This window comes from Corvus moneduloides, chromosome 1 (genome assembly GCF_009650955.1).
Source record: "Corvus moneduloides isolate bCorMon1 chromosome 1, bCorMon1.pri, whole genome shotgun sequence".
Lineage (NCBI taxonomy): Eukaryota > Metazoa > Chordata > Aves > Passeriformes > Corvidae > Corvus > Corvus moneduloides.
This window is the reverse complement of record NC_045476.1, coordinates 118,213,694-118,240,274: the sequence shown is the minus strand read 5'-3', so window position 1 is coordinate 118,240,274 and position 26,581 is coordinate 118,213,694. Positions and strand designations below refer to the sequence as shown.

At 37.7% G+C, this 26,581-nt stretch overlaps 1 protein-coding gene across 1 annotated transcript; it reads right to left on the bottom strand.

Moving 5' to 3' along the window:
• Positions 1-495: 495 nt before the first annotated feature.
• On the bottom strand, positions 496-25,249 carry LOC116451074 (desmoglein-1-like). The gene is made up of 16 exons (XM_032124210.1): positions 25,040-25,249; positions 18,337-18,372; positions 17,840-17,968; positions 17,007-17,162; positions 16,713-16,860; positions 15,655-15,818; positions 15,278-15,412; positions 14,520-14,705; positions 14,082-14,341; positions 12,977-13,119; positions 12,611-12,829; positions 10,930-11,442; positions 8,656-8,804; positions 8,097-8,157; positions 6,449-6,657; positions 496-4,928 (listed from the first exon to the last, which is right to left on the bottom strand). The coding sequence occupies exons 1-16, from the start codon at positions 25,085-25,087 to the stop codon at positions 3,957-3,959; spliced, it is 3,528 nt and encodes a 1,175-aa protein (XP_031980101.1). The 5' UTR covers positions 25,088-25,249; the 3' UTR covers positions 496-3,956.
• Positions 25,250-26,581: the final 1,332 nt, after the last annotated feature.

Sequence of the window (26,581 nt, the reverse complement as noted above, 5' to 3'; positions counted from 1 at the left end):
AACCAAAGTGGTTTTGCTTGGTTCAACTCATATTGACCAGTTTGCAGTGAATACCTGTGATGTCTGTTCTGCCCAAATACTGTTTCTAGAGACTTCTGCTCTCCTTCTTCTCTGTGGATTGTAGTCCAGCATTAATTTATAACTCCTCTAAAGCACTGTTTCAGAGTTGCAGGATAGCAAGGTATCACAGAAAAGGCTGTCTAAAGAGAGAGAATAATGCAGAGAATGATGGGTTGAGGAAATTGTACTGTAATTCTTGTGAGACCTGACACACATTTCTGCTTGACAACCTGAAACAAAGTATTGTAGTCAATTTGAATCATGAACTAATATTGTCTTGGGATGACCTGACTTCCTAAATCAGCACCTTTTGTTCCTTTTTGGGTTTTTTTTTTCCTGAAAGAATGACATTTTTTCTGAAAAAAACCCATCAGTTTTAAGGAAACTGTATTTCCTGCTGATAAATGGAAAAAAAATATCCCGAGCCACTCTATGTAAAACATGATGTTCCAAATGATCATTTATTGTATTTTTTCGGTGCCATTCAGAAATTATTACAAACAAATCTCTAATATTTTTATTTATGAAAACACAAGCCCACAGTAATATTACTTATATTTTAAATGAAATTAAAATGATGCATTTGGTGACTCAATAGTGTGGAGGATTTGAATTATGCAGTTAAGTTAATTCAAGCAAAACAGCAGAGTTTTAAAAAAATTGTTGCTTAGATTGTGTGGTCTTTTCATATTGTGCATAGTAAGCGCTGCTCACAACAGTTTAAAAGTGTTATTTATTACCACAGTCTTAGGACAGAGCAAAAAGTATTGAAACTTGCGGTTCAAATTGAGACAGTGTTCCTAAGATAGAAATCTAACGAGACCCTCAGCTTGTGGCTCTGTTTTCTTCCATGTCAGTATACTTGTCATTGTGCTAAGGTCTCAAAGAGCCTGTTTAAAACTGTAGGATCCTACTCCCAAATTAACCCGAGTTAAAAAAACAAAAGAAAGCGATACACTTGGTGTTGCATGCTGCTGACTCTTGAGTAAGAACATTTTTCTTGAACGGTTTAGAGCAGAATTGATATCACTACTGTCTTTCTTCCCTGAAAACCATTCCTACTTCATTATTAAACAATATGATTAAAGGTAAGACAGCAAACAGGCTTCTAAACTACTACTGGAAGAAAAGAAACAAAACTAATTTCTGCTGGTCAGAATTAAACTATATGTTATTTTTTTTACCAATAAGGCTGGAAAAAGAATTTGCACAGAATTTTTAATGAACCAAGTATTTGTTCACATCTTCAAACACATTTTTTTCTTCCACAATTTGTAGTAACCTAAAAAAATCCTCAATTCACAAAGAAAACAATTTTTAGGAAGTTTGTAAAAATTACACATCAATAGGAATTAATATTCAGAAGTGCACTGGAAATGCATTGGGGGATAATGCAGTTGCTGTTTGATGTGAGAAACCAATATTAAAAGATGCTAGAAATATTTAAAGAAATTGTATTACATAATAATTGATAATTAAAAAGTTGGTAAAAGATAGTACTATGAGTAGACAACCACCACATAACCAAAATGTCCTTTGAAACAACATTTTTTTCTCTATTTTTCTATTAGTTTTCTATTTCCCTAGTTTTTTTTCTACTCATTCTTCCCCTATTTCTAGACATGCAAGAGACCATAGTTCAGACACTCACACTTCACACAGCATTCCTGTTCAAGGAATTCAGCACATGCTCCTGAAGATTAGTTTCATTACTTTGAACACAATTCAGAAAAATATTTCTGATTTTCTTAAGATGATTATAGAAATATTTACACAAGACTTTTTTTTTTTTTTTACATTAAAATATTTTTTTTGTGGGCTTTGGCTATATTGCATAGGCTATTTATATATCCAGATAGTCATATATATTTAAAATATTTGGTTTTCTTAATGTAAACAGATGGTTAGCAAAATAAAAGGGAGTTTGTCAGCATTTTAGTGAATTTCTGCACAAATTCTCCAGATATGAAAGGATACAGCTTTATATATTGGTACCTATTTTCCTTCTTTAAAGAACGGTTCCAGGAACCACAATTACAGTTGGTACATAACTTATAGGAAAGACTAATCCCTTTGAAGTCAACGCAATTTTAGTGACACTTAAGATAATCAAGGCTACAGAAAGAAGCAAAACCAGCAATACATCAGATTTTATGGGGAGAGCATCTGGCATGCTCAGCTGCTGTAGAAAAGAACCTGAAGCTATGGAAAGGACCTTTTCTGGAGGTAGCCTTGGATTTGGTCATGACTCCTGGGGATTACTCATGTTAATGGCAGTGACATTGACTCAGGAGGCACTGCGGGCTGTTGTTGACAGCAGATCTAGCTGCATTTCCAAAGACATCTTTAAAAAAACCTTTTCTTGATATCAGACTCAGAAACCTGTCACCCATTTCTTCTGAGGTAAGTTAGTCTGGATACACAATTGAAAGTTTCTTTTCCATTTTATAGAGTGGAAGGTTCACAGACAACTCTTAAACTTTTCACTAACCTGTCTGTCAAAGCCAAAGAAGCAAAATTTGCGGGAAAACTACTGATTTGGTGGTCTAGCAAAAAAAACCTAGTTCCTCCCTATAACTCTATTTTATTTACACTGAAGCAATATTGGTTATGCTATGGTTACTATACATATGATACAGAAGTAAAATGAGATAGAAGTTATATTTCAGTATTTTGTTCCTTCAGATCATATTTTAAGACACGTTAAGGTATTATTAGAGTAACAGAGTCAAGTAGAGCTGTTTTTGTTGGAAAATAAAAGCCAGATTTAATTAAGTTTATAGACTCATAAAGACTTTTTCAATTAATACATTCAAATAAACTTTCAAAATATCAATGCAAAATACATTGACATATGAAATAAAAATTCTCTACATTGCTTATTAGCAAATCTATATTGCTTCCAAGTGTTTTTTTCTTTTCAGGAAGACTTCAGCTACCAGTGTCAGTAATACAATACTTGCTATTGCCTCTTCATATCACAAAGCTTCTAAGATTTTCTTTTCTTATCAGTATTTGAAACGAGAATTGGCATGGTGTATTATAGCCCTCTTAATATAACCTGACACTGGCAATTTAAATGGGAGTCATAGTTTGGCACAAAAATCTGACTAAGAGTTCCTGGTTGTCATTGAAGTCCTTTTAGATTTAAGCAAAGCTGTAAGCAATGGAGAAAGGATGAAGCCAACATCTTCCTGGGTGACAGTGTCAACGTGGCAGCACCAGCTGTGACGAATCGCTGGTCATGCTCCTCACCATGACAGTAACAGCATGGCAGGCTGTGGCAGAGTGTTTGTTTACTGAGAACTTCAGAAAGCAATGGAAGTGTATTATGTTTATATAATTATTATTTATAACTATTGTTGGTGATGGGAGAAATGGTTGAAAGTGCTGTTTTGTAGCGCTTCTTGAATTACATGCAAAGTAAAATGACGCATTTGAAAGTGCTTATTTAGTCTTGAGTTGACTAATTATTAACTACATTCTTTTCCTCTCTTGTCAGTGAGGGCCTATTAACCAAAATCTGCTCATTGTGAGAGATCGCTCAGCTGCACAGTATTTTAACATGCTTTTGTACAACATTAATTCATGCTGGAACTGTGTGCACGCAAGGATCCCCTCTCACTGATCTCCTCGGTCATCAGAAATCTCTCCAAAAATACTAGAGTCTGTTTATACACTTGCAGTGCTAGGTGGAGAGAAAGAAATAAATTTAAAGCTAACTTCTACTTGACCTCAAAATGGGGCACCCTTCGGAGATCCTCACATAAGTAGGAATCCCTGAAATTTTAGCGCTATTTCTTAGTTATAAATAATAACAATATTCTTGATGGGTGGCAGCTAATGAGTGTCGGTGCAAATGGCGATTTCAGCAGGAAGGGGTGCCGGCAGAGGCCTTACTGACTGGAGTACTGCACGGTGCTGTACTTTGTCACTCGCCTCCGGGAGGTGCCTGGAGACGCTGTGCCCATTCCCTGGCCAAGGTGACAGTCAGCACTGAGCATCTGACCCGTGCTGCTCAGGCCGCCCAGATTTGCTCCCCCTAGACTTGTTCCTCCCAGGCTGCTCATCCCAGACCCTGAAACTACTCTCTCGGTGACCACCACATTGTGGGCATTCGATAACTCTGAGGGAATATTTATTAGGCTGCCCGGCATTCCGGAGGCAGGCCTGAACACCCTTTCTGTCACTACCACGTTTGACCCATCTACCAAATCAGGAATGCTGAGAGATGCCGGAAGTCGTGAGTTAGGTGCAATGACTCTTTCCGTGACGATAACGTTGGAGCCCTCTGTGAGATCGGGGATATCTAGCATGCCACGCAAATCAGAGGCAGACGCAGGCCCGACAACCCTCTCTGTCACAACGACGTTGGATGCGCGCAGAGGGTCAACGGAAAAAGAGGGGGAGCTGGAGGTGTAGGTCTCGGTCACTGTCATGTTGCCGTGGAGCAAGGGATCCGGCATAGGCCTTGGGGGCTGTATGGTTGCACCAGATGTGTAGGTGTTTTCGGTAACAACTGTTGTAGTGCCAACTGGGGCAGGCATAGGTGCACTTCCATTGACAACGATGGTGGTACCAGGTGGCGGGAGGTTTAGATCACTCTCAGGGCTGGGGAAGGCAACGTTGACGCCTGGCCAGGGTGGGTTGACATCAGGGAAAGGTTCAATCTCTTTGCCCAGACAGATCTCTGCTAGGGTCTTAAATTTTGGTCCTAATGTATCCAAATACGTTTCATCTGTATCTTCTCCAATAAAGCTGCAGCAACCCACGGAGCCAACAGGAGTACCAACTCCTTCATGATCATAAATTAATAGGCAGTCATTTGCTGGCCGACCTTCATCTTCATCTGCATACACAAATGCTTTCTGTAGTTTGCAAAAACAAAAAAAAAGAAAAGAAAAAAAAAAGAACAGAAGAACAGAATTCATTTCGTCAGGTTTTTAACCATGAATACTCAAACCACAGTAAAGTTTCCCTAACCACAGTAAGGCCCAGCTAACTTGAAACATAGGACATCAACAGGACAGACTATACCATCAACATTTTTTAACCTTGAAATAACTTCATTAAAATATTACTGTGTTTTATTCTTGTTTCTGCCAGCATGTAGCATCTCAAATTTGGTCTGTCACCAGTGGTTCTGTCTGTGGGGCAAAAGGGACAGGCAAAGAGATGCCTTCTTTGGGCAGCAGTTTCTGAACAAAATGGTAGGAAGAGGAGTGGAGCAGGGTGGCGAGGGGAGCAGTGGAGAGACCAGGATTGAGGAGATGGGATGGAAGATGGTCACAGTGAGGGAGACTTGGTGAGTGCAGAGGGTAGTCCATTTTGAGGAAGAAGGAAATCGCCAGCTGGAGATGATGTTGGGGGTCCTGGAGTGGTCATTACAGAGAGATCAGGCAGGAAAGAGGAGAATTTAAAACAAGTGCAGCATGAGGTTGAAGGAAGCAGGAAAGGGTGGAAGGGGAGGCCTGGGAGGGAGAGTCAGAGAGTTTGGGGATTGAGATGGTCCAGGAGGATAACAGGAGTAATATGTGGAGGCCTATGGCCAGCAGACAATTAATACATAGGGCTCCAGGCGAAGGCAGGAAGATTGCAGTCTGGGAGAAATCCATGCTCAGGATGTCAGTGGAGGAGAGAACAGACTGCTCTGTTCTCTCCTCTACTAAACCTTGTTTAGATTTTGAAATATAGCAATCCTTATATCTTAATTGATATTTTGGTGACAGGCAATTATAATATTTATGCCTCACAGTTCATGCATATGAATAAAAATATAGCCCATGAAACCATTAATCATGTAAATTCCATACTATTTTTTTAATCCCATATGTAAAGACTAATTAAGGTGTTGCCAATTGAAAAAACTGCATATCAGTGTCACTGGCAGTTCACAAGTCTTTTAGGGAGCAGAAAGGGCAACAAAAATAAGGAAGAATGGATGTTTAAAGTTCTTTAAGGATTAAAATGACTTCATCAAACAAGCTGTACAGGAAGTAGGAGGGAACAATTTCACGAAGATATTATATATTTATACACTGAAACAGGTGGAAAATACATAAATTTGGTTGCTACTTATGAAGCTGAAATCATTTAATTGCTTCCTAGTCATACCTGCAGTGTACAAATTTACAAAATTTGTAATTTAAAAAAATTTTACAATAAGACTGTTGAGTAATCAATCTACTATGGCAGCAGCTCTAAGACAGTACTACTACTAGTGTTGTAACTTCCTGTCAGTGTGGTCAACTTTGCTCTCACAGCAGAATTATATAATGGAAGTTTCAATTTGAGTAGAATTAATTTGGATTTCCACCATGTAACCTGTGGAGGAGAATCTAACAGAAAGTATGCTCACAGATGTAACTCAAAGAAAACAACTAATTACCTCAGAGAAATAGTTGTCTAAGAAGGCCATGTTCACTCCTCCTTCTCGATACTCTTTTATTGTTCCTCCAATTGACCCTTTTGCTTCCCCTGTTCCAGAAATTCCTCCAGCTGTTCCGTAGCCTGTACCAGTGCCGTAGCCAACCCCTGTAGTTTCTTCAACACCAGAAGCTACTACTCCTCCTCCTCCATATGTGTTATTATATATTTCTGAAAACAGAAAAAGTTATCCTTCCTGTGCTTTGTGAAAATGTACACACAATTTTTCAGTTGCTTTTATAAATGCTGTAAGGAAACTGCTGAGTTTCTGATGGTATTTTAAATCAATTTCAGTCACAGGTACGTGCATAGGTACCAAACATTTAAACTGCAGTAATAATTACATACATATTAACTGATACCTAAGCCTTTGATTTTATTCCTGGCTAGGCAGCATGTGCACATGTGTTTTAGAAAATCAGTGATTTACTTCTATTATTGGCTGGAAAGATTATTCTGTCTAGTGTATATATATGCTGTCATGGGATTTGTGTTAGAAAATCAGATAATTATGGATATTTATGAAAATACATAAATGCATATTTATGATCACATAAGCATAGAAATTTTTTTCCCTTACACACTTAGAAAATAAAGAGTTTTGTAAATCCTAGAAAATAAAGAGTTTTGTAACTCCTTTCACATTTTCTAGTAGTGAGATTTTTTAGGGGAGAACAACAATGGATCATAATAACCACCAGTTTAAAATCCAGAATGAAAATGGTCTTTACAATAAGTTATAAAGTAATACTTACAGGATTTTATCTTCTCCAGATTTTTTTAATACATGATAATAAGGAAATAGTTTTCTTAATTATCAGCACATATTATAATAAAAGAATTGCGTACAGTAACCTTGACTATGGTTACACTAGGAAACAGGCTAAATTATATATTTTTTTCCTTTTTATGAAATGAGAAATATGAGAACATTTTTGTATAGTAGTCAGCAGAGAAGTTGTCTCGCAGAGTAACATTTCTTCCTGTCAGAAGCTAGTGAAAATGGATCTGTGCCAGCATGCTTCCTTCCTCTTCTGAAGTAAGGAATTGGGGAGAAAGTGGCACTGCACAGCTTGGCTTATTCACTATGATCACTGACTTCCTAGAGGAACCTTATCTCAGAAGCATAAATTTACTGTGCTATGTTCCAGCTTGTCTAGGTTAACACACCTAGACAGTCAGTAATTAACTAGCTATTTGACGTGCTCCCTTATGGGAAGCAGAGCCGGGAATCTGGGAAGAACTGAACCTTTTACCCAAGTTATGAAAGAAATATTCTTATTCTGGCTCAAGATTGATTTCTGGTGTCTTGAAAAGACCCTCCATTCAGTAGCTGCACTGATAAAAAAAAATGCCTGGGATTTGAAAGCCTTGGCAGATATTTCAAAGTAAGTGTAGTTTGCTGAAATGAATCTGCTCAAAAGCTCAAACCCCAGATTCTTAATTCATACTGGAGGTCCTACCAGCATTAGTTTGACTATGTGCAGATGTAAGATTGGAAGAGTTGGGTTATAGTTAGGAAACCAAAGGACTTCATGGATCAGAAGGCATGAGGTTCTGAAAGATAGATTTATGACAGCATAAAATAAAAGATTTAAGGATCTGCTTACCAGAAGGTTCACCAAAATCACCTCCTGCTGCTGTTGTTGGGGCAAGAATGTGCGAGACATCCTGGAAAACAACATTTTGACTCCTTGAATGATTACCTTGAAATTCCCATATGAAGAACAAGACTTTGTGAATTATGTTAAGGAATTAGCAGTCCAAACTGTTAATGACAGTTATTCATTATCACCATCTCCATTAACAAACAAAACGAAACAAAAAAGAGACTACAAGGTTTTTCCTTGTCAACACGAACAATGATCAGTGAAGATGATTTGTGTTCCCTTCTCCTAAACTTGCGCTGAAGAAGCTTGTTAGTTATTGTTTCATTGTAAGTGAACATAAGGAATAGTAACACCAAGCTGTTGTGCCAAGCTAACTGAGCACAACTTTAAACACATAAACTCCATCAGTGAATGTAATTAAGAATCACCTGTCATATCTGCCTGGCAATTATTGACAATGCTAGACTTGTTTTAGATGACACAGTGCTACTATAGTCAAATGCAGCCTTCTCTCTAAATATGAATTTCTTCTGATTTTAGAAACATGGGATGTACTGACCCTGTCTTCAGGCTGTGCACCTTCTATTCCCCATGGATGAATTGCCCCTTCTGTGCATTCAGGTACAGGTTCAAATCCAGTTCCAACTCCACCTGCAGCGCCAGGTCCACAGCCACAACAGTCGCTCATTGACATCAAAATTGGTATCACTTAACAGCAAAGGAACAGGAAACAAGGATTTAGTACATCTTATTTAGTACAGAAATAGCTGCTTTCCCCAGAGGGCAGGTGCTGATGAACTTTTGAAAATATGCCTTTAAAATGTTTCTAACCAAGCAGCCTGTAAGTCTGGCTTTCAGAATCATTAGCTGCTTATGGGGATGCATGTATTTAGAAATTCAGAATAATTTGTACCTTTAGTTATAGCAGAGCAACACAGGGGTGGGTGGGGCTGTTACTCCAAATTTATGCTTGTGCACCTGGGAATAGACTTTGATCTATCTCAGCTGAACCAATATAAATTGCGTACATATGAAAATTAAACAAACAGGACAAGTCTTGCTATGTATAGCATTCAGTGCTATTCTTCCCTGATATATAAGCATACATTTGTCTCTTCAAGTATAGTAATTGAAAAGTAATACACGTTAGTAATAACAGAAATATACGAATCAGTGGAGAATCCACCCACTACAGTGATCTTTGGCTAAGGCTCCAGTTGCAATTTTCACATCACGTATGCATAATGTTTGATTTGAAAACGCAGTAGGGGCAAATCCCAAGCCCTAGTTTCAACAAATGTTTATGTAGAGTGAGTCAAGTTTCCCAGAGTGCGGTATTATACTTAGTAGTTTAAAGAACTCAGTGCTGGAAATTGCAGAATGCTGTAATGGCCAGCATCAAAAACACTGCTTATTTTAGAAAGGCAATGCAATATTAATTCATAGAATCATAGAATGGCTTGGGTTGGAAGGAATCTTAAACACCATTTCGTTCCAACCTCTCTGCCATGGACAGTGACACTTTCCACTTACCAGGTTGCTCAAAGACCCATCCAGCCCAGCCTTGAACGCTTCCAGGCATAGGGCATCCACAACTTCTCTGGGCAATATGTGCCCCTGTCTCATCACCCTCACAGTAAAGAATTTCTTCCTAAACTTACTCTCTTTCAGTTTAAATCCATTGCTCCTTGTCCTGGCACTACCTGCCCTTGTAAAAAGTCCCTCTCCAGGTCTTTTTCAGTCCCCCTTTAGGTGCTGGAAGGTTTCCTTTGGAACCTTCTCTTCTCCAGGCTGAACAGTCCCAACTCTCTCAGCCTGTCTTCATAGGAGAGTTGCTCCAGCCCTCTGATTACTTGAACATCAAAGTGAAATGAAAATGGGAAGGGGCTATACCATGTACAAAGTGCTGCCTCATGCTGCATGACTAAGGACATATTTACTCCAGGCTACCAGGGGAGATTTCCAAAGGCAGAGACAGTCTGTCCTGTAAGATAAACCATCTGGGGACTACAAACTGAACAGCCTTTTGAAGCTTCAAGATTTTGTGTTTGTTTGTTCCTACTAAACAAAGATCAAAACCCAAACAAAACACCCCTCCTCAAAAAATCAGTGGAAAACCCCTCAGTTTCCTCAAGTTTTGTAGTCAGTATTTCTTCAATGGGAAATTTTGGATGTTGATTACTTGATGCCCAGGCCATGAAAGAAGGTTGATCACCTATGATTGTGGTGGTCTGAGAAATAATTGCTTATATAAATTCTAACTTGAATCCATGAAGCTCATAATTCTTTATGAATGCTAGGACAAATGAATTAATGTTCTGTTTTGATCCTGTTATCATAAATGCGACTTGTTTTTTATTAGATGCAATGTTTGGAAGGAGTAGCCAAAAGTTTCAAAATCTGAGATGATTTACTGTTCCACTACTGAAATCTGGCTTTGAGTTCAAAGGAATCTTGTTCTTTAGATCCTTTCATACCCAATTTGGAGCTGATAGTTGCACATTTCTTCTAGTAGTGTAATGGAAGTACAAACTGCAAAATGTAAGTGACAGGATAGCTCTGTCTAAGAATTCGATAACAGGTCTTAGAAAGGAAATGGTTAATTTTGAATGAAAAATGTAGGTATGTATAACATAAAATATATAGAAATTCTTTTAATTTTAAAGACCATTTTTTTCTCTGTCAAATGGCCAATACAAGCCCATGGATTAACAGTCAACTGAAAAAGCAACCTCATTTTAGACAAATTAAAAATTCGTCTTTAGACGAATTAAAAATTCTATTTACACTATTTAGAAAAGTAATAAAATTGTTTTCTTAATTTTATACTTACAAACAAATATTAATCCACCAAGAAACATCAGGCCAATGGCAGCACCGCTAAGCGTGGTATTTGATTGGTAGTCTCTGCCATAATTTTCATTTCCAGCATAGCCGTCATCAGTGGAGGCAGTATATCCGTCCTCACCTCCATCGTATCCATCAGTATAACCCTGCCAGTCTGTGTGGTCCTCAAAATCTCCTCCAGGTCTAGTCTGACCACCATAATCACCACCACCTTGTTGTCCTCCCTCTTCCCGGCCTCCTCCACCAGTGCCACCACCACCACCACCAGTACTTCCACCACCACCACCAGCGCCACCACCACCGCCACCAGCACCACCACCACCGATGATAATTATTCTTGTGGCCCCACTGGTGCAGTAATTCCGACTATCACACTGGCAAGCTTGCACAGGAATGATATGTGGTCTAGCGCAGCGTCGGCCTTGGTTATCTCTCACAACGACATAGATCCTATAAAGGTAAAAGTCTATGTTCTGGCCCACTAGTTCTGCAGAGGAATCTTGGAGGGGGAAAAAAAAAGAAGAGAAAAATATTTAGATGAATGTATTGACTTAAATGTTCTACAAATCTATACTACTTGTGTGTTATATTCATAGAACAGAATGAAACAAACTGTTCCCTTTCTAAGCACCTCAATTACTTATGCATCTAGAGTACTTATGCAAAGCTGAAACATATGATAGTCATCTATGCCTGGGTTTTTTTGTGGAAAACCTGAGCCAAATCAGTCTAGTTATCACTTTTACACTTGAGAAATACAAAAGGGGAAAGTGAAATTTTTTATTTCCACTGCTGCTTTTCCTGAATTTTATTTGCACGATGGTAAATATGAAAGTTGAAAGTTTTATGCATTTCTTTTTCCTCTCTCAAGGAGCTCATATATGTTTTTCAAAAAGTTTTTCAGTAGGTTTAGAATATTTAAAACTACATATTTGCAACTGTTGAGGACAGGTAGGAGACTCAAGAATACTCGCAATTCTGATATTTGCCATTTCATGTAGTCTTCTATGTAAACAGTAAGTTATGCAAATTCTGTTAATTAGTAATGCATGAGATTTGATGAACTCATTAGTTTGTCATGTCCTATTGAAGGAAACTGGCATAGCTTCACTGGACACTGACTAAACCAATTTTCTTTAAAATAGGAGTAGGTGTGATTGCTACAATAAATTACAAAAGTTGTAATCTTAATTTGCCATTTTCATATGCCTCTCATAAAAGTAAAGCTCTGCTAACTATACACTTCATATTCTAACACAAATGTGAGAGTTTTTTCGTATGCTTACGATTTTTTAGATAACATAGAAATAAAAAAGTATCAAATTACTCCTTTTGATTTACCTCATTATGTTTAGACCAGTAAAGGCTCTTGTCATAGTTATACTCAAAGTACAGATTTGCTGCTCTATTTTTATCAGTAATTTTTCAGTTTCCTTTAAATGATAACACATGTAATAATTCTGATTCTAGTTGTAACATGATTTGTAGATATATGTATGCATGCATATGTTCGAATTTGGAGTAACTTCTTAGATTCATATTTAACTGAGATTTGAATAGATTCTAGTAAGTGTTTTGTTTTTTAATAAAATAACATCCTAGTCAGATATCTTAGATAAGAGCTTATTCCTGTGATTTATTCTGTTATAAAATGTAGGTTAATTTACCATTTATTCGCCTGATAATCCATGTAGTCTGAGGTTCACCATGTATGCTGAATGTAAAGGGAGTAGCATAGAGATCACCATCCCTATGCTTTGCTGAGATAATCACCGATGGGGAATGCATACATACTTTCCTCATTTCAGTATTAATAGTTGGGCAGTTGGCATTGATGCCATCTATTGAAAGCACAACTGTGCCAGTAGCAGTGTATCGAGGAACCCCTGTAAAAATAAGATATTTGTGGTCAGGAGGGAATACTGACACTATAAATAATGCAGTTAGGGTTGGAAAACTAGAAACAGGAAAAACACTGAGAGAAATCTGGAGCAGAAAGAGTTTATTTTGCAAAACTTAATCTCTTTTCTTACCTCGGGTGATAGCCAGGACCTCTGCTTGGTACTGCCCATTGACTACATAGACTGAATCCCGGTTAATAACTTTGTTCAGTGTGATTTCACCAGTGTTTTGATTGATTCTGAACCAGGCAGCTGGATCACGTCCTATACTATATCTGTGTTTGGTGAAGTGAAAATACTCAGCATTATGCTATGAATATAGGTGTTACATATTTATATTCCAGATGAAACTTGGCACTTTGGAACACTTTTCTTTAGGCTATGCTAAGTCCTATTGCATTTCACCCAGTTCAAGCAAAATCCACACAGACTCCAAAAGATGTAGACTAGAAAAGTAATTAGGAATAAAGCAAATGCATAGAAGCCCATTTTAGTTTGAAAGTGGCATCATAGTCCAAAAGTAAAATTTTTTTTGATCCTGTAAACCTTAACTAGAACCATTGTTGACATCAATGTTTAAATCCACAGCCCTTCCTGTAACACTATACATTTGTATTTGCTGACACATTTCTCTGTTTTATGAATTTTTTTTCAAATATTTTTAAATAGGCTGTATTTATTTCTACATACACTGTAAAGCAAATTATGGTCTCACTTATTATCGTTGATTTCAAGAGAAATAAGTGTAAATATTTTTTTAACTGTAGAATGAACTGGTAGTGACATCTTCTATTCTGATTGGATAATATTGACCATTATTGGGATTTTTTGCCTGCTTTTTTCAAGATACTAAAGAATTCCCTATTTGTAGCAAAAGTTTCAAGAAAACACATTCTTAGGCTGAGTAAGAAACCCCCCCTGTTCTAATTTATTCGAGTTACAGCCTGTTAGAGAAATGATATTTTCTTTGTCTTGTACATAAGGCTAAGGAAAGTAGTCAGGAAAGAAAAGCAATTATAGCACAAAAAATGGGCTATATGCTATTCTATAATAATATAGAATATAATACTATATAATATATAATATGATACCATATAATACTATTCTATTGCTATTTTTTCTATTGCTAATCAATAAACATTGTTTTTTAAAGCATCCTTTAAAATACCTATTCCTCATCCTATTGAAATCTCAAAAGAATTACTCCATCCAGGAAGTTAAGCAGAGCAGAGCTTACACAACGTTTGATGCAATAGTTCTAGTGTCCTCATCCATGGCTGTGTACGTTCCTACAACATAATTTGCTCTTGCACCTTCTGCCAGGGAAAACACAACTGAAGATGGATGAAATTTTGGTGGTTCAATCAAATTTTTCACTTCTACTGTGAGGGGTGTTCCAAATATTTGGTACTCATGTGCAACAGAGTGGTGGAAGGCAGCTACGTTCCTGACACCAATCATCAGTGAGTGAGTTCGGATATGTTCAAAATCCAGCTCCTAAAAGGTAAACCACAGAGAACTAGATAGTACATAAAAGCTCCTTTAATATTTTAAAAATATTTTTTATTTTAAGTGGTTGAGTGACAGTGTTTTTACTGCCTGTTTAATTCTGTTACAATTAATTAAAATTTTAAGATGACTATTTCAAGAGCTGAATCACAGTATTTTTCCATACCTTAATTACTCTAAGGATTCCTTGATTTGTAGCTCGATCTGTAACAATTTCAAAACAGTTATCTTCATTACCGGATATAAAGAAAAACTCTGCTAACCAATTGTCTGTAAACTCTTCGTCAGCATCCAGAGCTTGTATTCGTAGCAGTTCTGAACTGAGTGAATTTTCTGAAATACTTGCTGAAAACTGAAATGACAGATAAATACCTATTAGCAAATATTAATATATATATAATGTGAGGAAAACACAGCTGTCTGAAGAGGTTCTTTTGAAAGCTGTTCTTTCAAAAGCACAGACCATGCCAATACAATAAAAAAAAAGTCTTCTGGGCAAATTGTGATTATTGTTACAGATTTGAAAAACTGTATCAGCTCAAAGGCAGAGGCATCATAGAGTAAAAGGATTTGTGCTTTCCATAAGAAATGATCTTCCAAAAATTGGGTTAATTTACATAATCTGGCTGTATTGCAGGGGTCTGGGCACCTGAATGACAGGATTTCTCTGAATACAAAGAAGTCAGTCCTGACAGTGTCTGGATTGACATCTCTGAATACAAAAATAACCTATGTGTATGTTACCAGAATTGGTGCACAAGTCATGGATTGTATTTTGAACTTGCTTCAAGGGAGCAACCATGTTATTCCAGTGGACCATGTAGTTGTGAAAGTTCTCTATGGGTTAGTAAGGGCCCTGTTATCAACGGGGCTTTTAAACAGGGTTTTAAATCAGTGTTGCTGCTTTTGTTATTGGAAACTTACAGAGCTTTGAGCAAGAGTTGGAAAGTTGTCGTTAACATCAATAACTTTCACGTTACAGCTACAAACGGATGACATTCCATCTGCAGCCCCATCCCGGTCTGATGCCTTCACAACAAGAGTGTAGCTACTATGTTGCTGTCACAAAAAGAGAAATGGGTATGTTAGAAGACCATCTGTGCATCTTATAAATAACTCATGCTTGCTACTATTTCCTAATGCAGGACTTAGACATTTTATTGTAACACATTGAAACCATGCATTTCTCCATTAATATTTGTAAAAACCACAACCTTTCTCTTCTATTTTTTTTCTCACTCTCATGGCACATTTACATCACCATGTATCATGTTATTTAGCTTTGGAAGGGGAAATGTTACCTCTCTGTCAAGATAATTTGCAAGATGGAGTTCTCCTGTGTATTTATTCATAATGAACATGGGTGGACCAGAAGGTTCCTGACTCTCTATCTTGAAGGCAATTTTAGAATTCAAGTGGTTAGGTTCATCTGCATCTGTTGCAATGATTTTCATCACCAGTGTGTCTAAAAAAAAAAAAAATAATAATAGAAAAAACCCAATAGAAAATCTCTTGAGTTCCTGCAAACAACTCATCAAGACAGTGCTAAAATTTAGTGTGTGAAAATGATAGAAGACTATCTAATCCTTGACATTTACAAAGAAAACCAGAAGTTTAGTTTTGTAATACTGATTCTGACAATGTTAATGATTTTAAATGAACTAAAAATCAAGGTCAGAAGGAATGCAGATGTTCACTGAACTTCTTTAAATCACCATAGGGAATATGAAAATACAGCAAGTACTGAGCTTGTAGACATTACTATAAGAAATTTCCATAGCTTTAAATGAGAATTTCTAGAAAGAAGAAAATGAGTGTTAGGCACCATTGCCTCAGTGCTATTTGCATGTCTAATGTTGATTGCTGTACTTTTGGCAAAAAAGAGCCATTTTAATAGTTTAAATATGGAATTATTTAGTAATAATCCTCTGCAACTACAAACACAGAGGCTGCAAGTACAAATATTTGAAAGAGAAAAATGGGGAAAAATGTGTTTTACATACCCTCAAAGGAAATAAGTGTAATGATATTTTTATTCTAATGAGAAGGAATGAAATAATTTATTTTACATTTTCACATCTGAAGGAATTTGCATGATGGTATGGTTAGAAACTGGAACATTCAACACTCGTGTGGGAGGAAAGGGAGAAGGAAGCATTGCTGTTTAATTTATAGCAATTAGCTCAGGCCCTGGCTCAAAGAGCACTTGCAGAAGCATCTGCTGCTCCCTCCTCTGCAGTGGCCCTGACCAATATATGTCATTGCCTAAGAAAAGCAGAAAGAGCACCCCAGGTTTATATTAACTGTATTCTGTGAGGTTCACTAGCAATATTGTAAAAGGCATAACATAGTTACTTACTGTCCATGCTGCTCTCTTCAACAGATCCTGTAAATACAGTTTGTGCAAATACAGGAGCATTATCATTTATATCCAGAACTCTGACTCGAAGTTCGAGAGGTGGTTCCAAATCTACACCCGTCACTGAGTGTTTAGCAAAGCAACGTATCTAAATAAAAAGATTTACTTGTTTTAAAACCAAAAGGTAAGTAAGCAAAGTAGCAATCTGAAACAAACGAATTTGCTGTCTTTTGCTCTCTTTGCCCCAGCCTGGATCCATAATTATAAAGGTAAAAAAAAAAAGACAGTACTTACAACAAAAACTGGTGTTATTTCTCTATCCACTACTGATGTTATATTAATTTCTCCTGTTCTTGGGTTAACAACAAATATTCCATAGGGTGCACGATCAATTCCAACTCCAGAGATGCTGTATGTGATTGGATTGTCTTCTTCACAATCTGATCGGATCTGCAGTAACAGACAATAATAATTTATACCAGTTTACTGAGGACACCTGCAGGGTTTTTTCTCCTATTCTTAGTTCCTGTAAAAAATTCTATATAACTTCAGTTTCTCAACCATTTATTACAAGTTGACACAGAATCAATAGAAGGGTCTTTTACAAAACGTTAACCTAGAGATCCATCTCCCCTTAAGGGCTGGGTAGGCTTTCTATTTCTCCTAAATCTGTCAGGGAGGTGGAGAGAGAAATCTCCAAGGGCGTCGCACTGTGGTTGGACCTCCGTAAGGGCATGGTCACGGTGAGCGAACAGAAGGATATTTTCTTTTTTCTGTTTCCCACAAGTCATGTACTATCTTTGAACTTCTGCTCAGGGGTTTTTCAGGAGGAGAGAGAGAGAAGAAAAATGTCATGATCTAGAACAAAGACACTGGTTAGAGCTGCCTGGGGAGTAGACTCATGGCAATGTTCTAGGAAGCCTCCGGTCACTCCTCGGCAGCCACACAGCTTCACTTTATGAGACTGTCTCAGCAGAGCTGGGAAGATTGCATCATCTTTCTTCTATTCTACATTCCTTGCTTTGACTACTCTAAGCATATATATTTTTACATCCCTCTGCTTTTATCAGCCTGTCTTCGGAAGAACTTCCTTGTCAGTGAATACTTGTGGGTTTTTTTCTACTTACTCTGGCAATTGGATTCCTCTTGGAATTATCTTCTCCTTCTCTACAAGCTGCAGCAAATTTGATCCACTCACGTTTTTGTCTTCTAAAGGTTTTCCATCTTGCCGTTCCGTTTTCATCCCATTCTTTTACCTTTGACAGAGAGTTCCAGTATCATATGACCTCAATCCATTTTAAATAAGTACAGACAATTATAATTTCCAACAGTAAGGAGAAAAGAGATTTTTGTAGACCATGTGCTTTTTTACGTCTGCGAGTCCCAAACTCTATGACTGTACATGTTTATTTTAAAATTACTCATTTGTATGAGATACTCATTTAGATTTAGGTGAGTTTCTCTTGAGAGGGTGAGCAGGTTATTACCTGCAGCTGTTTAATATTTAAATATGTTTTCAATCTTCAGGTTCAGAAGCATCTTAGTTCAGTATTTTCCAAATGATTTTTTTCATTGTTACATTTAAATTAATCAGAAAAACAGTTTCTCAAGCAATATGTATTACCTCTACATGAAATCCTGTGCTGAAATCCAAGAGTACCTGCAAGAACAATAATAAGATTGTCATGTAAAAATGCAAGGCAAAATGCAGCAAGCAAAACCCGACTGTAAGACATTGCTATACTGCAGGCCTGGAGCAGTACTTTTCTTCAAGCCTATTGCAATAGCTTATCTAGACATTAGCTACAAGATTTCCACAAATGACTCGGTGAAATTCAATTATTTCTATATCCAGCACTTGAATTCCTTGACAGTTAAGACCTTCAAAATCCATTCTGTCTTTCAAGACAGAACTTTGAGTTTGAATGGGTACACCAGAGAAGTTTTCAAGCTATACCTTCATCAAAATAAAGCTTTCACACAGATTTTTAACACCTTAGCTGAAGAGGGAAGTGGTTGCAAGAGTTGTTACCAAACTGTCTAGGAAACTAGAGAAGTATTTATCCCAAATAATTTATTCTTTTTTTGTTATTTTTTTTCTTATTTACTAAGTCCACAATAAACCTGGAGTACTTAATTGTGTAATTTAACCAAAAAAGAATGAAAATGTATTCTTGGAACTTCCCAGTGAGATTGAAGAGATTTAATGTAAGATGGAAACCCACCTGCAGTTTTCAGGCAGATTTCCCTGGAGTACAGTAGATTTTGATTTGAGACCTAACTATGCAACTAGTCTTGAGTAAATAAAGGTGGCAGGATCAGATGCAGTATGTAATTACTTTAAAATTAAAATTTAAATGAGAGAAGCCTCAATTTCTTGATTAGCACAATTTAAAAGAAGGCACAGTTTAATTAACTTTATTCCTAAATAGGGTGTGAAAATGAAGTTTGCTTGGTGAATGTACTTCTTCAGAGCATCTCTTTCGGGTTTAAGATCTTCTTCTGCTTTCTTCAGACAATAAAAGGTGAAGAATGTGGGATTTGCAGGACTGGCTGCTTGTTTCATTCATCGTTGGAAGAAACAAAATATCCAGGTGCCTCAAAAAGTATTGCAGTGTTTCTCTTTTCTCAACAAATTTTAACGGCTGCAGATATGAGTATTTCACTTCCTTATAATTTCCAATAGATTTTTGTTTTGGTTTGGTTTGGCTGCTTTTTATCTGATATGTTTTATCTGTGGGGTTTTATGTCAGTTACACTTGGATAAAATCGGTGACAATCTTTTATGCTATCATTACATCATGGGACTTTCCTCACTTCAAATTTATTGAGTTTTACTGGCAAGGCTGGAACATGGACACAGAATGTTTTCCACTTACTTCATGTTAAGACAACTTCTTACATGCAACAGAAGAGTGAACAGCAGTTTCACCTCCTTCCTCTCTCTCTCTTTTCCCCATTTACCTTTATGCTGCAAGAGTTTACCATCTGTCATTTACAAAACAATGTTTCCAATGATTTGGTTTTGCCCAAAGCATTCCCTGAAACCGTGGCCTACAACAGATGCCCTAATCTGCTTCTGAATGAAGGAGTTTAGACTGTGGATTTGCCCATTTGATGTGCATATAGCTTGAAATTTATTGGACTCCACAGAGTAAGGATTTTTTCCTTGTTTGTTTGAGCAAGCTATTGACATAAATGGTTAAGAAAAGTACTCTGCAGGAAAATCACTACAATATGTTCATGTTGTGCTAAAAGCATCAATGCATCCTCTAATTGACATTGAGTTTATGACTATTTAAATCTTCAGCTTCAGAATAGGATTCAAATTCATGTGCAGCCATTTCTCATCTCAGAAGGGACAATATCAGACTCCATGTGAACAGCAGGGTTTGTTTGCCCCAGTGGGAGCTCAGTCCTCTTCTTTTATAATCCCCCTTGGAGCCTGGGGAACATGGAAGAGTCAAAGGGGCAAACTACACTAGAGAACCTGAGTGATGAGGTCCACCAGAAATAACACTAATCGAACATCTCTTATCAGTCTATCCCACAGGCAGGGCCTCCTTTGGTGAGCACAATGAAATCCTCTCCACCCTTAGGCTGAAATCCCTTCTGGCATGCACACAATTGTCTTGACCTGGCAAAGTATGGGTATACACCTGCCAGTGCAATGTTAGTGAATCTTGTCTGCTGTCTGTTACTTAACAGTGAGACTAATACCTCACACCCAACCACATCACTCTCATACTCTGAAAAACTATTCTGAGTTTTTCTGAAATAAGAATTATGCCTGTAAAGAATTCTATTACTTAAGGACATGAATATTCATAAACCTCTTGATTCCAGCCTATAGGGAGTTCTGTTTTCAAGCAGTGAAAAATACGTATTTTACACTGCAGTCTCATCCTTTGTCTTTGAGCACCTGTAATGGGAATGTCAGGAATTTCTCCATTGGTGATGCTGTGGATTGTAAATTTAGTCCCTGTATTTCCACAGTTGTCCTGTGATAGCTAAGGAAAACCCCATTCTGCTACTTGTTGGTAATGGAAGATCTTGAATTCAGAGTCCTTAGTACAGTTTGTGTTATTATTTGAAATGGCTGATCTGATGAGCTTGATGTCTGTGTTTGATATGTCTCTCTGTTATGGCTGTTGTATAGGAAGGAGGGCAGGCAGACATCAGACAAAGATGTCTAGTTCACCTGAACAATTTTGAAATTGCATTTATCCAACTTGATCCAGGGATAGATGTTCCTCTGCCTCCCCAGCTAATGCCTTCCAGTTCTTCACTGTCACCAGCAGTTAGAAGGCTTCCCCTAACCCAGTTGTCTGTTTCTAATATTTTTTCTGGGATGCAAATATTTTTTTTCTAGTGCTATTTCCAGAAGATAAGTTCTGTCTCCTAGCAGCTAACTCCAGCAAATTTCTAGGTAGTTAAAAAAATTCCCTTCTAAACCAGTATCCAAGTACAGTACTTTCCATAGACACAGGGATAAACAATAATTAAAGCAATAGGAGCCACTGGAATGTGTGGGGTGCATCCTGAGGACCTTGGGGTAGGCAAGCTGGTCAGAATGATACCAAGATTTGCTGTCCTGTTAGTCTCTGAGAGACTGTGAAAAAAGGAAGCTGCAGAGAATCTATAGGCTGGTTGCACAAGCTGTTTCTCTTTAGGGTTGGGAGATGTTCAGGCAGGAAACAAGTCTGTGGTTTCTGTCATTTGTACAGTGTCTGTCTGAAAGCTTGTCTTTTATTGTAGTGATACCTGGACCTTGTGTCCAAAGTGGCAACTTAGAGCCACACTGGAGTTATTCTGGATTTATTCTGATGTACCTGGAGACAGAATTAGGGCCATAGGATGTGTATGGTTCTTCGCACCTTCAAAGCAATTTACAAACAAGAATTAACTAATCATTAATTGAGTACCAAGCAATATCATATGTAATTATGGAATCCTCCCTCCTCCACCTACTCAAATCTAAATGACTGAACACGCCTTTAACATCTTCCCAGCATTATTCATATGGGATCTGCTTCTCTCTCTTTGAAGTCAACAGTGGCATTGTTGTTGGCCTGGATGGGAGGAGTGCTGAGAACTCACACGTATTGTGTTAGTCATCAGGCTGCAGTGGTAGCTCTGGTACTGTCAGCATTTTGGGACTTTTACATCTTTCTTACTCATCCACAGCCCTGACTAGAAAAGGGTTGCAATAATGAACCCTTCCCTTTATTCATTCTACATCTCTTTAAAAAGTGATACATCAATGCATATGAAATAATGAGAAGCAGAGTTCAAATGTAAGACAAACACTCATATTTTAAAAATATGCAATTTGATCACTTTTTAATTGAAACATGGTTTTCTTTCTCTATACTTTGCCTTTTCATATGTCACTAATGAATGTACTTCATCCAATTTAAAGGGGAAGATTTTCTAGATGATTTTTCTGGCCTTTTGTTTTCTGATTCAGAGGAGGTAAGGTGTTTCCTGTGTTAGCAATACTTTGAATTTCACCCAGGATGGAGAACCCATTACTATTTCAACAGTTGTGAGAGGAATTATTCAGGAATTATGACAATGCTCGTGTCAGGCTGAAGAATATACTTTGAAGTTTGATTTATTTTAAAATAAGTTTATTCAAAGAACTGAACACTTTGGGAAAGATTCCACTGAGATTGTTTCTGTTGTCCTATTGTTATCTTTTATTGTATGTAGATACAATGCATTTCCATAGAGTAACTGAGCTTAACCATTAGAAAAATGAACAGAAAAGTAATTTCAATATAGGGTGTATGCCATTATCATTAAAATTTGAGTTTTTCAAATTAGTCATGCTAAGTGCCCTTAATAAACCTCCCCAATAAAATCTGAATTCTGATATGACTTTGAGTGTTCTGGCTGCAAATGCATGTTTGCTTAACGGCCATTTTACTCAGGAATGTAAAACTACAGGCTTAAGTACCTAGTCTTAGGTGATAGTTCCTGCATCTGGAATTGCTTTAGTTTCTATTTCTACAATAAAATTTTTGGCAGAAGAACCTATAGGTTCCTGATTCAATTCTGGCAGATGTTTCATATGAATATACATGGAGAGGATTTAGCTCCTGACTATTTTTATGTGCAACCAAGTTATTAGTATGATGCGTAACCATAGCCTAACAACCGGGGGGGGGGAAAATAAGCATAGATAACACATGGGAAAATGTATCCAGACAAAAGTGCATAAGAGATGTGGTGAATTTCAAATTATTGGCTGTCACATGATAGCTGGCAGGAGAAGAGTCATACCCGATCAAACAGGTTATTTCCATAAAACGTGTCTGTGCTGGTATCACAAACAGAACTCCCTTACTCATGAGAATAATGCCTTTGAAGTCACATGAACAAGGGTTGCAGAATCAGTCCCACCAATGGTGAAATCCATAGAGAAAATTATTTGTTTCAGGGCTGGTAAGTTTCCTTTTTTTTTTTTTTTGACAATGCAGTAGTGTGCTAAAATATGTATAACTTCATGGTAATTTTATTTGATGCAACTTATTAACAATATACTAACCAGATGCACCATTCAGACAGGTGATTTTCATGAAAGATTAGTCAAGCTGAAAGTCAAAATCCTTTCTCAGAATACACTAACACTGGATACATAAATTTATAATTTATATTTCTACATTATCATTATAATTTAATGATCTCTACAGTTTGTCTGCCACCTTTCTATAAAGTGCTGAAAGATGCTATTAAGCTGCACAGGCCATCATGAGCATTGCTGGGCAGAGCAACGCATAATGAGAACAAGGCTTTCCTCTGGGTTGTAGAAGTTCAAATATTTGATAGTCATCAAAACACAATGGCATTTTTCAGAATCCCTCCTTTTTTCTCACCCAACACCTACCGTCCATCACTCACAATTGTAACAATAATACACTGAAAGAAAGAAAATGGCTCCAGAGTTGCTGAGAGGAGTAAAGCAGTAAAATCTCTTTTGAATGGACAGATCTTAGATGCAACACAGTCAAACTTTTTGAACCTCGACACACTGGAAGTGTGCATCACCAGGTAACTGAGTAAAATGAGTAGTTACTAGTGCTACATGAAAATCCGGAAGTGTGAGTGTGGTGTGCAACAGGCCAGTCTCAGACACCTCTGTGCTGCCTTGAACAAGCAGAAACTTATCTGAACCATAACTTGCTTTTGCCAAGTTTTGCCCTTGTTTCCTTGGCAGCTACTCTGTGTTAGTTCTACTTTACTGATTGCAGAGCTGTCACCTAAAATTAATGGATTGCATTTTCCAAATGGTTTTAGGATTTTTTATTCTATAACACAAACTTTTTCTCAGACTACAACATTTCTAGAAAAGTCAGTAATGAGAAGTTAACAAACATTTACCCTCACTAATACACTGTGTAAAACGTAAAATTGCATGAAAACCACAGGGCATAACTATAGTAGAAATCTCACTCTTCTCAATCTTCAGGGCCTTAAACCTCTACCTAATTTCAAAAGGTCAGCACAGATGAGTAAAATTAATCCACACAAAAATCAGATTGCAGGAACAGTAGGGCACCCATAGTCCTTTTAAGTCCCTTCTGGGTAATTTCCATGCCTTGATGAGCACATCGAACAACTATGCCACTTGACCATAGCCACAACTTTCCTTTTACAGTGAGAAAAACAAACCCAAAGAGTAACACTTTCATCATGCACTCACTTGCTCAGCACATGGCGGCTCAGACACTAATGCACTACAACACAGGAACCCTTTGCAATGTGAAATAATAGGCCAAGTCTTGATTTTTTCTCAACTGAGATCTTCACTAAATTTTGTCATTTTTTTCTCTCAAATATAGCTGTAGGATTTGGTCAGCTCTGAAACAATCTTGCTAATGAGTTTAGAAAAAAGAGATTTGAATATTTTAGAAAAAGATATTTCCTGAACTGATAAAAAAGTTAAGACACAGAACCAAATTGTATCCAAACATTAAATTTTTTGTAATGACGAGCATTTTATTAATAATTGTGACCCCTAAATAGTAGCCACAGAAAACATTGCCTGAAAAGTCATACCGTAAACATAGAAAGTCACATCTTGAACATCAACAGATTGCCAATAGTCTAAAAAGAAACATTTGTCAGTATTTAATGAAAAGCTAATTTAATTCTATAGAATGTTCAGAGGGGCTGTTTAGAATGAGCAGAGCTTTGATTTTTATGGTAAATTTCACAAGATATTTTTGGGGAATAGTTTACACTGTAAAATGTAATCGTCTGCTGAGACCAAACTACTGTAGTCACAGAATTTACAAATAATATTTTAAATTCTGACTTACCAACAAAAGGAACAGAAAAGCAGCTGTTCGGTGAGGGAGCCAATCCATGGCATCTGACTTCTCAGAAACAAGTCCAACTGAGTTGTGGTTACAAGCCTGTTCCTGTACCCCTCCCCCCCCCAGCTCTTTTGACTATTTAGAAAGACGCTCCGTATATGTCCTTATACTCGGCCCTTCAAGGTGTCTCTGCCTCCCTCTGAGGGAAGAACTGAAGATGCTGTATAACAGAGTGTCTTTCCCCACCCCAAAATCCTGGGCTGGTCTCACCTGAAACGCTTGACAACATCATAATTGCTTGCAGGTAAAAGCTAGGAGACACACCTAAATTCTTATTGCACTGAAACCCTTTGTTGGATACGAGAAGGTACATTTAAAAAACAGAAGGCAAGCTTTGCTGAGAAGATACCGAGTGATTTATAAATTACTCACAACATAAGGAATCATTAAAATGGTAACTTATCATTGCTTTGAGTGCAACTTCCAGTTTGATCTTTGCACCTTATATAATAGAAGAACTTAATGAATATTACCATAAAGAATATGGACTTTAAGAAATTATTCGTTTAAACTAGAAGTCCATTTGTTTACTTCCAGGCACAAAGAAGTCAGTTCCATGCACCTTGTTCACAGAAGGGAAGCAGTCAAAGCAGAATGGGGTTGTTGCTAAAGAGGTATCATATTAATTTTGGGGAAAAAATAGTGCTTTATTCATGAGGCCGCAAGAATATCTGAAGCAGAGGAAGAAGATTTTCTGCCTTTACCGTCTGCAAAGCCTCCTCATGCCATACTTCTCCCTTCCAATGGGCTGTGCTCTTGCTGACACAGTGGAGAGGGAGAATGCCAGATAAACTGGAGAGCTGCTCAAAACAACAGGTAGTGGAGCTCCGGGAGAGAGGATGTTCTGCACAGCTCTCTCGTGGCCTCATTTTGGATGGCAGGAGCACAGTTTTGTGGGGGGCAAAGAAATCAAAGGGGATTCCCCACTTTGCTCTCTGTTGTGCAGCAGAGGTGTTATAAGTGCCTCCTTTTGTCTTTGGGACACCTGAACCACTCCTTAATGGACAAGAAAAAGTCAGAGTGACCTTCTGCTCTTCCACTGAAGCTGAGAGGGGGGTGCACACTTTGTCCCTGAAAGTGCAACACCACTGGTGTGCTTCTGAGCCTGCTGAGCCCTCCATGGTGCTTGGCATCTCCCAGGGCTTGGCTTGAGCTGGGAAAAGAGGGCTCAGCACCTCTGTGGCTGCTCAGCCCCTGCCAGGGTGAGGTCCCATGCTCCTGCTGGGTAAGCAGCTTTGCAGCACGCTGCGTCCCTGTGTCACTTAGCATGGGTACTTTGCTGTCTTGCAGCTGGCTGGGGCTGCCAAAGCCAGTCGTGCATGTCCCCATGGTCACTCAGATCTTGGTGCTGAGCTCAACATGCCCAGCAGTGAGTCAGTGAGGCAGACTGGGACAGGCTGTGTTAAATGGATCATATCTGGATTTTCTCTTTTCTGGGAAATTGTCAACAATCTGAAATTTGATTTTGGATTAAGTAAAAAGTTA